This window comes from Ailuropoda melanoleuca, chromosome 10 (assembly GCF_002007445.2).
Source record: "Ailuropoda melanoleuca isolate Jingjing chromosome 10, ASM200744v2, whole genome shotgun sequence".
NCBI lineage: Eukaryota > Metazoa > Chordata > Mammalia > Carnivora > Ursidae > Ailuropoda > Ailuropoda melanoleuca.
Window position 1 is genome coordinate 15,802,698 of NC_048227.1, and position 13,805 is coordinate 15,816,502.

Sequence of the window (13,805 nt, forward strand, 5' to 3'; positions counted from 1 at the left end):
TTCCTCCCCGGGCCTGCGGGAGCCCCCTCTTCTGGGTTTGTTCTTTGGGACTACAGCCCACAGGCAAGAGGCTGACTCCCTGTGGTATCGGCTAGAACCTCTGGCCATCCCCACCTGCTGGTGGGGCTCCTAGGGAGCCCCTGAGGACACTCAGTGATGAAAATGAGCCCTGGCTCCCCACTTTGTTTCCAGAAGACTGGGCACCTGCCCAGCTCATTGCTGCTGAAGGGCTGGCTCCAGCGCCTCCCATTTCTGCCTGATGAGCCCCATCACTTCACCCCCTTCCTGTCTTGTGAGCTGGGGCTGCCTCCGGGCAGCATGTCTGCAAGAACGGGAAAGGCTCCAATCTTGCCCCCTCGGCTGCCATGCCCTCCCTGAACCTCGACTCCTAGACTCCGGAGGACTGAGCCCCCCCCGGAACTGGGCCTGGATCTGGGGTGAGGGCTAGAAAGAACAAGCAGGAGTAAAATGTTTTGAGCACAACTGGCTGTGTGTGTGACGTGCAACGAGGAACATCAGCTCTTGGCCTCTCCCTCCCGCCTCCAAAGTCCAGAACCACTGGCAGAACTTACTTTATTAAAAAAATGATGAACAGGTCTGTACATATTTACAGGTGGGGTGGTGGGAGGGGGGCGGGGAGACACGGGTCCAGCAGCAGGGGCGCAGGCCACTCACTTCTTGGAGAGTTTGACTTGCTTGTGCTTGGGGGGTGCCCACTTGAGACAGACCGAGTCCACTGTGGGGAGAGAGGCATGAGAGGCTGGGCTGGGCCTCTGGGCCCGGGCCAGGTTTCACCTCGAGGTGAGAACAAGGACCTAGTGAGTCCTGGGGAGGGGGCAGGGAAGCCTGGGAATGAGGAGCCTGCCCCGGGCTTCTGTCCCAGGAGCTGGTCAGACTAGTTTGGGATCATGTAACAGCCAAAAGGTAGCTTTGGCTCCCGGTAGATCTTAACACCTACCCCCCACCACACACGCACCCTGGGCAGCCCCCCACCTACCTGTTATGGGTGGTTTCTTATACTGGGCGCTTTTGAGGTGTTCTTCTACGAGCTTGGGTGTGACACAGATCACATGCTGGCCCTTCCAGTACTTGACCATGTTGAGGGACTGTAGGGTGCTGATGATGTCATTCTGGGTGATGCTGGTCATCTGGCTGCAGAAAGGGGTTAGCACGGACGTTGGGGAGTGTGCCCTTACGGGGTCTGACTGGGACAGCAAAAGGGGACAAGGACACAGGATTATGGCCAACCTTAGAAGAGTCCCTCCCTCTTTGAGGGTTCCAGGGCCCTCACCTGAGGTCCTTGATGGACAGTGTGCCCCGGAAGTCTCGCAGGATCTCCAGCAGGACCCAAGACCAGTAACTGCGGTAGCTGAGCTTGCCCAGGTCCGACAGCGGCTTCTCGGGGGAGCCTACTGTGCTTTCTAGCTTGGAGAGCTCGTAACCTGGCAGCGGTGGAAAGGAGGGTTCGGAGGACCCAGCCCCGCCCTGGCACCCCCACCACAGCTGCCCCTTCCTCCATTGGCCAGGAACCACTCACTGAAAGCAATGAGGAACTTTCCATAGCCACGGCGCTGGTAGGGGGGCAGAGTCAGGATGCAGGCCACGTTGTTCCCATCCGGAGACTCCTTCTCCTACAGGGGTACGTGGTCAGGACCTCTGCGGAGGCTCAGCCCCTTCGCCGGTGCATTCGTCCCCACCCTCCCTCAACCCGGGCTTCCCAATCCAGCACCTTAGAGAAGTAGCCAACGATGTGGGCCCCCTGCCTGTCCACCTCGGTCAAGATGTAAAAGACGAAGGGCTCCACGTCGAAGTACAAGGTCTTATGGTCCAGGAAAAGCTTGGCCAGCAGACACAGGTTCTGACAGTAAATCTGAGGGGTGGGGAAGTTGGAAGCAGGCTCAGGGTGCAGGTGTAACTCCCCACCCAGGTTCACTGCGGCCTGGGCAGCGGCTGCCACCCCGCTCTGCAAATGCCGGCCTTCAGAGAGCACCCAGTGCCAGGCCGGTGAGAATGGGCTCCTCCCCAGACCAGGAGTATTTAGAACTGAAAGGAGTCTTACAGTCATTTTCTGATGGACACGGAAACTAAAAACCGGAGAGCTGGATTAATCAGTGACCACTTCTCCTCCCCCCTAGTGCAAAAACGTGAGTTGTTCTGTTTTTTTAAGATTTTATTTACTTATTTAGAGAGAGAGTGTGTGCACGAGTGGGGGGAGGGACAGAGGGAGACAGAGAATCCCAGCCCAGCTCCGCACTGAGCGCAGAGCCCGATGCAGGGCTCAGTCTCATGACCCTGATATCATGACATGAGCCAAAATCAAGAGTCAGACACTCAACCAACTAAGCCACCCAGGTGCCCCAAAGGTGTTTTTTCAGTTATAGCATGGGGACAGGACTCAAGGGCAGAAAAAGCTCTTTTTTTTTTTTTTTAAAGATTTTATCTTTAAGTCAATCTCTACTCCCAACACGGGGCTGGAACTCACAACCCCGAGATCAGGGGTCGCACGCTCTACCGACTGAGCCAGCCAGGCGTCCCAGTCAGGTACCACTTCCAAGTGCTTAATAGGAGTGCAATCTTCAGGGCCATTAACTCTTACGTTTCAGATCCGGAAACTGAGCTCAGAGGAGGTAAGTGGCCGGTGGGTAAGGCCCCACGGCTGGTGAGTGCCAGGGCAGGATTCAAACTGGTATAGGAGTTCTGTCTTGTTCACGGCTGTATCCCCAGCACCCAGCACAAGGCTAAGCATGAAGCTTGGTGCCTGGTAAATGTTTGCTGAGCGGATGAGCTTTAAGCCTGATTCCAAAGCCTGAGCTGTTTGCCCACTTGGCCGTGCTCCCCCGCTGGGCCTTAGCGGCCTCCTGGCCATAGGCCCAGACACCCACCTGGGCTCAAGACCAACATCCGGAAGGATAATGAGACCTGGACATTGACTTCATGGCACAGATCAAGAGGCCCTCTGGTTTATGACACCTTTTATATCCACTCTTATTTGAGTGGATGACTCTTATCACAATTGTGAAGTCCAGCATTGCTAGCCCATTTTACCTAGGAGGAAACTGAGCTTCTGGGAAGGGGAAGTCCTTGGCTGAGGCTTCAAAGTGAACAGGGGACAGCTAGAAAGAACGCCCACCCCTCCTGCTGGAGCCCTTTCTGCCACTCCCCCTGCTCATGCTCAGAAAGGCAAAGGGGGGGGCCCAGGCGGGGGTAAGAGCAAATATTCCCCTTGAGCTATTTATCTCAAGGCTGGCTGAACCCAAGAAGGTCACCAATAATAACAAAGGCCCATGTTTACTAAGCACCTCCTTTTGATGCCAGACACCGTGTTAAGTGCTTGCCATTGCTGTCTCATTTGTTCCACCAACAATCCTATTAGGTAAACATATCATGACTCCTATCTTACAGATGAGGAAATAGGAACAAACGTTAAGTAACTTGCCCAAGGTCAGCTAGTCAATGACAGCCCAGTTCCAAGCAGGAGCCACGCACAAGCCTGTCCTCTTTGCCTTACCCTCTACGGTCCCCTGCCATGGGAAATAGGGACATTTGGTGAGAGCTTCCCAGACAGACCAGGCAAAGGCCAGGGGCTCAGTGGCAGCACAGCAAGGCCCCAACTGTCCCACTCTGCCCCACTGCGCTCCTTCTGCCAGAAACGAGGAACTCCACCATCAGGGCCACACAGCTCTCGGGCAGCAAGTCTCACACAAAGCCGTCCCCTCCCAGGGAAGAAACCTTTTCCTTCAGGTGGAAAGAGAAAGCACTTCTAGAAGCAGCCTCAGGCATGACAGTCTCTACTCTGGGTGCCTGAACTGGCCAAAACTAAGCCACCCCGTCAGGAGCAAAGTCTTCAGGGACAGAACAAACCGAGTCCCCAAGGCTCGTATCACAGGGCCGTGTGTTTACCGGGCACCAACCCCAGGCCAAGTGCCAGGCTAAGCATGACCTCACGGGCCTTTCCCCAGGGGGAGCTTGTCCCCACGCTGGCCTCCACCCTTCGGTGACAACGAGGCTCACCGGGAGGTGCTTCCCCCAGCCCCCGCAGCACTGGCCGGGACGCACCTTGTGGTCTCTGCCGTCGACCTCGTACACGGAGATGTTGCTCTTCCGGTAGATCTCCTTCCCGGGGGGCTGCCGCCACTGACACTGGCCCTGGGGGGGGCGACAAAGGCTTGAGGCCTTGAGGCTTTCTGCCGGCTGCCCCCATCCCACCTCGTGTGGCTGGCAACGGGTCTCCACTTCCTGCTTCCCCATCTGTAGACCCTGGGCTCCATACTTCACCCACATCCAGTAGCCCTCCCAACTACCTGAGGACACAGAGCCTATTTTACAGATGAAGAAACCGAGGCGCAGAGAGGCTAAGTAACTGGCTTGGATATCACACAGCTAGATGGTCCCAAGTTCAGGTCGGCCTGGCTCTGGAGGGCTCTGGAAGGCTCTCGTCCATGACAGTGGCGACCCCTAAACCGCATACATTTGCCTCAGGTTACACCCCTTGGGGAATGCCCTGCCATGCTAGTGCTGAGGACCCCAGCACCCCGCACCCATCCCGCCCCTGCCAACACTTTCCCTCTGTCCACACCTTCCGGTCCCATTGCTCGGGGGCTGTGCTCGCTTCCTCTTTTGCCCTGAGGAACCTGGCACTGGGCTGGCCTTGATAAATATGGAGTGTCTGGAGTGACCGGAGGAGGTGGTAAGGGCAGGGATTACTGTCCCCATGCCACAGAAGAGGAAACCGAGGCCTGGGGGAAGGCCGCAAGTTGGCCAAGGTCACCACTCCAGCAAAGGCCAGGCCAGGCCTAGAACCCAGATGTCTGGAGCCACGGGCAGCTTCTCGTGCTCGACTCCTCTGGACCCGTCTCTCTTCCCTATGGCTGCTGCCTCGGCCCTCAGCCTGCACGCCCCGCTCCCACCAGGCCCGGCTAGCCCAGTCTCACCAAGTGGAAGCGGTAGCTCTTCTCGAATTTCATGTACTTGAGGCAGTACTCGCAGAGCCATAGCTTGGGCTGTTTCCCATAGTCCTCGGGGAACGGTGAGAAGTACCAGGCATCGATTTCATAGTTCCCGATGTGGATCTTGTCCACGTACTTCACCTTGGTGATCTGTGGGCAGGGTGGGAGTACAGGGCAGTTGCTGGCTCCGTCGGGGCAAGGAGAGCCGGGCGAGGGAGGGCCCGCAGTCAGAAGCCCGGCCCCTGCTTACCGCCTCGTGTTCCTTTTCCAAGGCTGCTGTGGTGGGGTCCATCTCTGCATAGGTCTGGGCAAGGACAGAGCCGTGAACAGAGGTGAGCAGAAGTGGCGGTCAAGCCGTCCCTCCCCTGAAGCAGAACCCAGGGCTTCCCTCCTGTCTTCCAGACCTCATCCCCTGAATGACAATAACCACAGGATGCGGACTTGTTTTCCTCAGTTTTGAAGCTGGCTGGGCCAAGCTCGTCTCCTGCTTTCCCACGCCCCCCACCCCTGTTGCCCAAGTTTGGACCTTTTGCCAGATGAACGGGGCTAGGATCAGGAGGTCTGGTTCCAAGCCTTGGGCTGCTAAGAGCTCCAGCTACACAGAAGACGCAACCCGGCTTGGCCAGAATCGTCGTGAGACAGATCTCGGGTCTTCTCTTCTGCGCCCACAGCAGCAACTGGGGCTGGACTCCCCAGCGTGACTGGACCACTTCCCTGACCAGATCCAGCGAGCCGCCTGCTCCCCGAGCTCCCACCCACAGGCACATCGGACTCTAGGCGTCCAGAAGGGAACTCAACCCGTCCTCCCCTCGAGCTTATTCATCCTCCTGGGGTCCCTGTCTCACTGGGAACATCACCCTCGGCCCAGTGGCCCAAGACCAAGAGCAGCTCTGCTCTTCACACCTCCTCCTCTCAGCCTGGCATTCCACTAAGGGTCCCGGGCTGTCGATTCGACCTCCTCGACGTCTCTGCAATCGGTCCCTCTCTGGAATTCTCCCCCGTCCAGCTCCAAAGAGCCACTGCCACCGTCTCCAGTCTGGACCATTAACTAAGCCTCCGCAGATCCCCAGCCTCCGGTTGCAGCCCCTCCCACTCCCAACGCCCCTCTTTTTGCAGCCTTCCCGCTGTGCGCGCGCAGTTCCCTCTCCTTTGCCACCAAAAAACACTCGCTCGACCTCAAACCAAGCGTGACCCAGGGGAGTGTGAGATGAGGCAGTTTTGTGAGCCATCGTGTTTAATTGTTTCTACTGTGCTCTTTCCTGTCCTTCAAGGCCTCGCGCCCTGCCCGCCCCCTCGGGACTGTATTCTTGACACAGAACACGCCCTCGTCTTTCCCAGTTGGGAATGCACTGGTTAGCAATCCCCTCTGACTGCTCCCACTTAGTTTCCCAGATTTTCCAAGTCCTTAGCAAGCAGAGACTGAAAGTTCTGTCACAGTCACGGCACACCCTGTTCCAAGCCGGACTCTGTAGGAGCAAACCACGCACAGCCCGATTATGGAGATAGGCCCACGAAGGCCTAGGAGCTACACCAGGCGGACAGCGGCCTTGCCCCGCAGCTGAGAAGGGAAGGAGTCAGTGTTTAACCCAGACCCCCTTCCACAAAGCACTCTGCCTGGACAGCCTCGTGTAACCTTTTCAGCCACCCTGAGATGTAGCCTTTTTATTTCTATTGGACAGAGAAGTAAACAGGCAGGGAGAGGTGAGGGCATCTGCCCTTGGGGACTAGCTAGCTGCCATTTATTCCAGGTGCCAAACGCTCCAGAGACAGTACTTTCTTTTGTCCTCACAAAGACCCTGAGACAGGAGTGCTCATTATCCACACTGCACAAAGAGGAAACTGAGGCAGAGAGAGGTGAGGTTACAGAACTGGTACCCAGCACCATTGAGCACAGGCCACCGGCTGGTCCAACTCTGAGCCTAACCCCTGCAAAGAGGAGGGAAGAAAGATTTTCCTCCTCACGTGCCTCTTTAAAAACCCACTTCCCACCTCTCACAAAAGCCAATCCTCTTCTGCAAATGCGTTAAAGAACTACAAAAACACTACTTTTCTTAAATGCTGCAATTTATTTGGAATTAAACATTAAGGAGGCTCTGAAGAACCTTGCTGATTATCAGCTCGCCCATTATCCCTCCTTTGATTTTATCACCACTGGCCCATTGTCATCTACCCTGCTGACTACCAGCTTCCAGGTACATTTCTGAGACTTTAATTTGCCAGTGCAACCTGCTCAAGGAACTAAGAGACACTTAGACCTGGCCACGCGTGGCTATTTGAATTCATTAATTTTAACACAAATTTAATTTTTAGCCACACCAAACACATTTCAAGGCCTCGGTCACCACATACGGTTAGTGGCACTGCTCTATCCAACAGTACAGATATATTTCCACTTATCACAGGAAGGTCAATTGGACACTGCTGCCTTAGACCCTGAGGGGTCTTTCTAGCTTAGGGTATTTCAATTTTTTTGATCACAACCCACAGCAGGAAATGCAGTTAGCATTTTTGTGTATACACAGGACATGTATTTGTACGTGAAATAAAAGCTTCTCAAAAACAATACTTACCTTTAATAAAGTGTAACGTATTCTCATATTTCCTATCTTATCCTATTTTTCTTTTTCTTTCTTCCTTCCTTCTCTTTCTTCCTTCCTTCCTTCCTTCCTCTCTCTCGCTCTCTCTCTCCCTCCCTCTCTTTCTTTTTCTTTCTTTCTTTCTGGCAGGCTCCATACCCTGTATGGAGCCCAATGCAGGGCTTGAACTCATGACCCGGAGATCAAGACCTGAGCTGAGATCAAGTCGGGCACTTGACCGACCGAGCCACCCAAGCGCCCCATATTTTTATTTTTTTTTAAGCAATCTCTCCACCCAACATGGGGCTTAAACTCACAACCCCGAGATCAAGAGTTGCATTCTCGCCCAGAGCCAGCCAGGCGCCCCTCTTTCATTTTTAAATTTAAAAGTCGGTTAGCTAATGTGGCTGTGCCCCAGCTGGAAAAACAGTGCCCCAAATCACACAATGAGCACTCAGAAGGGAGAAATCACACTGGCTGGAACTAATGAATGCCTAAGTGCCTGAGAACTCAATAAACTCTGGTCTCATCTGCAATCCCCATTTTACAGATCAAGAAACTGAGGCTCACAGTGGGGGGTGGAGTAACCCCCAGGGGTGGCATGGGTTGGGGAAAAATACCCACGTTTTGGATCAAGAAGGATCCTTCCAGGTGTTGGATCAAGTGGCCCAAGTTTCTAGGCCGTGGCAAAGTCATGGTTAAGGGCTGGTGCCCTGAAGTCAGACAATTCCTGACTCGGTTCTTAAACCTATCTGTTCTTCCCCGTAAAACTGGAGATAATAATGATGCTTACCTCACAAGGCTGCTGTGAAACTTCAGTGAGATCATGTATTAAAATACTTAGCCTATAACTCTGGCTCACCAGCCAATAAATGCTTGCCATTATTATTCTAATTCCAGCCCACCCTTTTCCTAGCTGTGTAACCTTGGGCATGTTACCTAACCTCTCTGATCCTGTTTCCTCATCTACAGAAACCACAATCCCCGTGGCACTGAATTGTCAGGAAGGATATGACGAGCTTATGTAAGTGCAGGACTCAGCACGGTGCCTGGCAGAAGCCGAGTGCCCAATATCATTCGTTCTCTTCCTTCCTTTCGGACTTCAGTTCTTTGTCTAAGGCGGCACAGCAAATAGGAGACAAAAAGGAGGCTACTAGTGCAGGAGGCCTGACTTCCAGGCCCAGCTGTGCCATTTCCTTGCTGTGAGACTGTAGCCAAGTGCTTGCCCTCTCTGAGCCTCACTTTTCTCCTCTGTGAAGAATATTTGACAAAACGTAGGTAAAGGCCCTGACACACCGTAGGAGCTTAGGAAATGGGAGCTGCTGTGCTTTTGGCACTGGGACTCAAGCGAGCTGGCAGAGGCGCCGAGCCTCCTGGGGCCTTGGAGAGGGGGAGGGGGCGGGGGCCCGGACCTTCTGCACATGGTTGATCTCGTCATGCTTGCGCTTTTGGTTGCGAGTGATCTTGCGCTCAGGCTGCTCGGCCAGCTCGCTCAGGTACTTCTCGGAGTTCTTCTGCACGGCGTCTTTCACTGTCTTGGTCAGCGCCAGCCGGTTCTTGTCTACCCATTCGTCCAGTCGCCGGTTAACTGTGAGGATGGGCCATGAGGGTGCTGCCCTTCCACGCCTCTCCCCCCACCCAGGCCCGATACCCCCAAGTCACTCACAGCCCACGTAGTGTACATAGAATTCCTCTCGGCCCTCCTGATCGTTCACTCGAGACTGAATCACTTCAGCAGAATCTGTGAAAGAAAAAGGCTAGGATCATCAGCAACGCAGGCAGGGATGGAACAAGAAGGATCCTTCACACCGAGAAGCAGTTTCCAGATTCCAGGACCATACGTAAGTTAACGTCACCTGCCTACATCTGCCACTCCATCGATCACTGCCTGGGATGCGGGCCAGGCTAGAGCTGCTACTCTTACTTTGCAGAGGAAAAACTGAGGCTTACCCAGGCTCACATATTTGAAAAGTGCTAAGAAGCATTTAAGCCTGGCTCCAAACTCAATGCTTGTTTTATACTCAGTTGTTCATCTGTTCGGGAGTCAGGAGGGCTGGCTCTGGGTTTATATATAATCCTAGCTCCCCACTTCCCTCATTTAACTGCAAATTATTTTGGTTGGGCCTCAGTTTCTTCATCTACAAAATAGGGATAATAGTGCCCACCTCAGAGGGTGAGTTAATGCCTCTAAAGCTTTTAGCATAGTGCCTGACAACTAGCAGACCATTCAACAAATGAGTAAGTCAACCACTGCGTGTCTGGTCCTATTCTGTGTTATTGCTGGGTAGGGAGAACATAGCAGTGAATCACAAGAGGTCCCGCCCTCCAGAAATTCCCACTTTGATAGGGGAAGACGCAGACAGACAATGACAACATAATGTCACATATACCATGGCTGACTCAGGTATGAAGAAAATGTCGCAGGCACATACAGAAGGGAACGACTCACTTTGCCTGAAGGGAGTCAGTAATGGCATCACAGGAGTTAGGGGTATGTTAAAAGGTTGAGTAACACCTAGCCAGGTGAACCAGGAGAAAGGGAAGAAAGAGCATTCAAAGCAGCGGGCACAGGCGGTAAAAGGCATATGGGTCTTCAGCGGGTACAATGTGGTCTGCTCTGGCAATGGCCTTTGCTAGGGGTGGCTAGAAACCAGAGAGGTCACAAAGATGCACGCCATTCTAAGGAATTTGGGGTTTATTCTGAAGATGAGGGGAGGGGCGGGAAGGGAAAGGGAAGCTCTTTTTTTGTGTTTTCGTAGGTCCTTTCCGCCGGCGGTTGTGGAAGAGGGCTGGAAGAGGAAGTCGCAGAGGGAAGAGACACCAGCAAGGAACCACGGTTTTGTCTGAAAAGGCAATGAAGCCTAAGATCGGACAAGCAAGTGGAATGGGAGCTCTCAGAAGAACTTGGTGACTGTCTTGACTACTGGGGTTTGGAGGCGGCACCCGGGAGAGCCCGAAACTCCGCGTCCTTCCCTCAAGCCCCGCCCCCATGACGACCAGCCCCTCAGAGAACCCGCCCTCAGACCCCGCCCCCTGGCCTTGGGCCCCGCCCTCACGCCAGGTGCTGTCCGGGCGTCGGCACAGGTACGTTTCTCCGATCTCCACGGTGACTTCCGGCTCGCCGCGCGCCGGGGTCGGGGGAGAGACGCGGCCCGGGGACGGGGCGGTCCCCTCGACCGCCGCATTCTCCCCGGGCCCGGGATCGCCCTCCCCCGCGACCCCTGAAGTCGCCGCCGCAACCGCCGCAGCTGCTCCCTGTGCCGCCATCGCTGTAGTGGAGATGACGCCAGAATCCGGCGCCACGCAGCCCTTTAGTTCCGGGTCAGCGACGCGTGGCGGAGGCCCCTGCCGGCTTGAGGGTGGGGCCTGTGATGTGGCAAGAGCTCATTGGCCCATCCAGCGGCCCCGGGACCAGTTCGACCTTTCTGTGCGTTGGCCTGGGATTTTTTTTCCGTCTGGAAGTATGGCTGAACCCCGAGTGGAAAGAGGAGAAAGACTTTCCTGGTGTGATGGCTCAGCCCAGCCTTTTTAAAGGACCTGGTACCCGAGGAATCAGGATGTGCTGCTTACCAGAGGCGCTGCCCCGACCTTACCCGGTACCGGGGCGAGCCAGAGCGGCCTCCCCGGTTGCCTGGCGTTAGGGCTTTGAGCCTGGAATTAACACCCACCTCTGCGCTGCCCATTTCCGCCAGACTAATCCAGATCACCCCTTTTATAAAGATTGAAGGAGCTGCCTTCTTGTTCAGGGTGAGGGAAACAGGACGGCTGTGTCGGGGAAAGCCAATAGATTGCTCTTACAGAGTGAACCCTTTCTAAAGAAAGGACCAGGCCCCCTGCAACAGACGTCCCCTAAACTAGTCAAAGGCAGTGGACGTATTGGAGAGCGTCTTGGGCTTAGTGAGTGAGGAATCCTGGGTTCTGACCCTACTCTGGGTAAATTGTACAAGGGTGCCCATCCTCAGAGCGCCGGTAAAGGTTAAAGTATACCTAACTGTATAATCCGTATAGCTATATAAAGGGTAAGCCACATACTTACCTATCTCTTCTGTATATAAAATAAGTGTGTTGCACAGTGTCAAACAGGGTAGGTGCTTAGTAAACGTTCTTTTTGGCCATTCTCTGAATCTTCTTTGACTTATACTTTGGTTATTGGGATTAAAAGCAGTTCTAACCAGGTGGAATGCTCAAGGCCTGAGAATGGGGCTCAGGTTTCAGATAGAGACATAGAGGTGTTCGTTGGGGGTGAGGCGATGGCAGTGGGAAGCACTGGTAACTGGGCTTTGGTTAAATTAAAAAATTGGGGGAGAGTGGGCAGTAAATGCCAAGTGTTTGGCTGCATAAGAATCTGAAGAAATAAGCAAGTCAGGCAAGAAAAAAACTTGTAATGCCTTGGGGCGCCTGAGTAGCACAGTCAGTTTAAGCCTGGGACTCTTGGTTTCGGTCATGATCTCAGGGTCATGAGATGGAGCCCCACGTGAGGCTCTGTGCTGAATCTGCCTAAGACAGTTTCTCTCCCTCTGCCCCTCCCCACCCTCTACAATAAATCTTAAAAAAAAAAAAAATTGCAATGTCTTCTCCCACTCTCCATCCCACCCCCCCATCTTCAAGACTGTCATTCTTTCTACCCAGGGTCTTTTTTTCTTTAAAGATTTTATCCATTTATGCGACAGAGACAGAGACAGCCAGCGAGAGAGGGAACACAAGCAGGGGGAGTGGGAGAGGAAGAAGCAGGCCCACAGCGGAGGAACCTGATATGGGGCTCGATCCCATAACGCCGGGATCACGCCCCGAGCCGAAGGCAGACGCTCAACCGCCATGCCACCCAGGCGCCCCTACCCAGGGTCTTGGTGCCTCACTTTTGACTTCACCCAACATCTTGTTACAGGGATGCTGTCCTTTCTAGTTGAGGATTAGCCTAGACTTTATAAATCCCTGATCCAGATTACTACACCAACCTCCTCACTATTCTCCCTCTAATCCTCCTCCTAATGTGCAAATCTGTTACTTCTAGAACTGTGTAGATGCTTCACCCAGACCCTCTGGAATCTCTTTTTGTTGCTTCTTCAGATCCAGATTTCCAGATTACCTTTGATGTGCTTTCAAAAGCCAGAGGCTTTTTGTCAAACTATCCCTTGGGCTAATGGAGCTGTTTTGCCTAAAAAAGCTGAAAAGGTTGGTGGAGGGGGGACACGCCTGGGTGGCTCAGTTGGTTAAGTGTCCATCCGAGTCCCACTTTTGGCTCAGGTCATGGTCTCAGGGATGTGTTCAACTCTGATTTTGGCTCAGGTCGTGATCTCAGGGTCATGAGATCAAGCCCTGCGTTGGGCTCTGGGCTCAGGGCAGAGTCTGCTTGGGATTCTCTCTCTCCCTCTTCCCCTCCCCCCCCTCCCTCTCTCTCAAATAAATAAATAAATAATATATATATTTTTTAAAGCTGCAAAGGGAAGTTTGGAAGTTTGAGTACCTACCCAGCCCTACTTCACAACACAGATATTAACTAATAATTGTCAAGCAGAGTTCATCAAGGACTGTGGAACTTAGCTCTCTTGCCTCCAACTCTAAGGCAGAACTTACTAGCTAGCTTTGAACTTTTGCCTGAGATGACATCCTTGTCTGGCCTCCTGCTCTTCCCTTTCCTGCTTCCCCTACTCCCTAACCGGAGCACTTTCTCATCAAATCACATGGACACAAACCCTCCTTTCACCGTCTGCCTCTGGGAAATCCAATCGGAAACATCCCTTCCTAGCTGAAAATCCGTTCATGGATTCCTGCTGCCTACAGGATAAAGCCCATGCTTCCTGGCCAGACTCCAGCCTCACTCCCTGCACCAAAGCCAGCAAATTTTCAGCCTGGTCAGTCACGATGGTTTCCACCACCCACCATTTGATCTCCAGATACAATTCCTCCCCTCAACCCCCCACTTCCATCACCAGTCCCACCAAGCAAGCTTTCAGGCCTTTCTTCCTCTCCCTTGAGTCCCCACCTCCTGTCTGGAGCCCTTTCCCTTCCCCCTCCCTACCAGGGCCCCACTGTCCCCTGGGGCCTGCCAGATTATAATCTTATATGTTCCTTGTTCTTGGCAGAAGCAGGCACAGTTGGCAGGCAGGATTTTTAACCTCACTCAGGCCCAGGAATCAGGTGGCTCAGGAGGTTGCCCAGTCTGGTAACCTTCATCTCCAGAACCTGTGACTGCCAGTAAGGGAAGTGTCAGAACTGAGGCCTGAAGCTGGGCCAGCTCGGGCCTTCGACATCGCCTGGGACCCAGAAACATCTGTTACGTGAA

At 53.8% G+C, this 13,805-nt stretch overlaps 1 protein-coding gene across 1 annotated transcript; it reads right to left on the reverse strand.

Moving 5' to 3' along the window:
- Nucleotides 1–556: 556 nt before the first annotated feature.
- KAT8 (lysine acetyltransferase 8) lies at nucleotides 557–10,806 on the reverse strand. Its single transcript, XM_034670081.1, has 11 exons — nucleotides 10,579–10,806; nucleotides 9,189–9,263; nucleotides 8,935–9,110; nucleotides 5,197–5,250; nucleotides 4,932–5,096; nucleotides 4,057–4,146; nucleotides 1,730–1,870; nucleotides 1,538–1,631; nucleotides 1,292–1,442; nucleotides 998–1,152; nucleotides 557–736 (listed from the first exon to the last, which is right to left on the reverse strand). The coding sequence occupies exons 1-11, from the start codon at nucleotides 10,787–10,789 to the stop codon at nucleotides 672–674; spliced, it is 1,377 nt and encodes a 458-aa protein (XP_034525972.1). The 5' UTR covers nucleotides 10,790–10,806; the 3' UTR covers nucleotides 557–671.
- Between the last annotated feature and the right edge of the window lie 2,999 nt (nucleotides 10,807–13,805).

Excerpts from the sequence above, each read along its gene's own strand:
- KAT8 (XM_034670081.1), bottom strand. The coding sequence starts at position 10,789 with ATGGCGGCACAGGGAGCAGCTGCGGCGGTTGCGGCGGCGACTTCAGGG. Across the intron at positions 5,097-5,196 it reads TGGAAAAGGAACACGAGGCG|ATCACCAAGGTGAAGTACGT; the intron begins GTAAGCAGGGGC and ends CCCTGCCCACAG. Across the intron at positions 1,443-1,537 it reads AAAGTTCCTCATTGCTTTCA|GTTACGAGCTCTCCAAGCTA; the intron begins GTGAGTGGTTCC and ends CACCGCTGCCAG.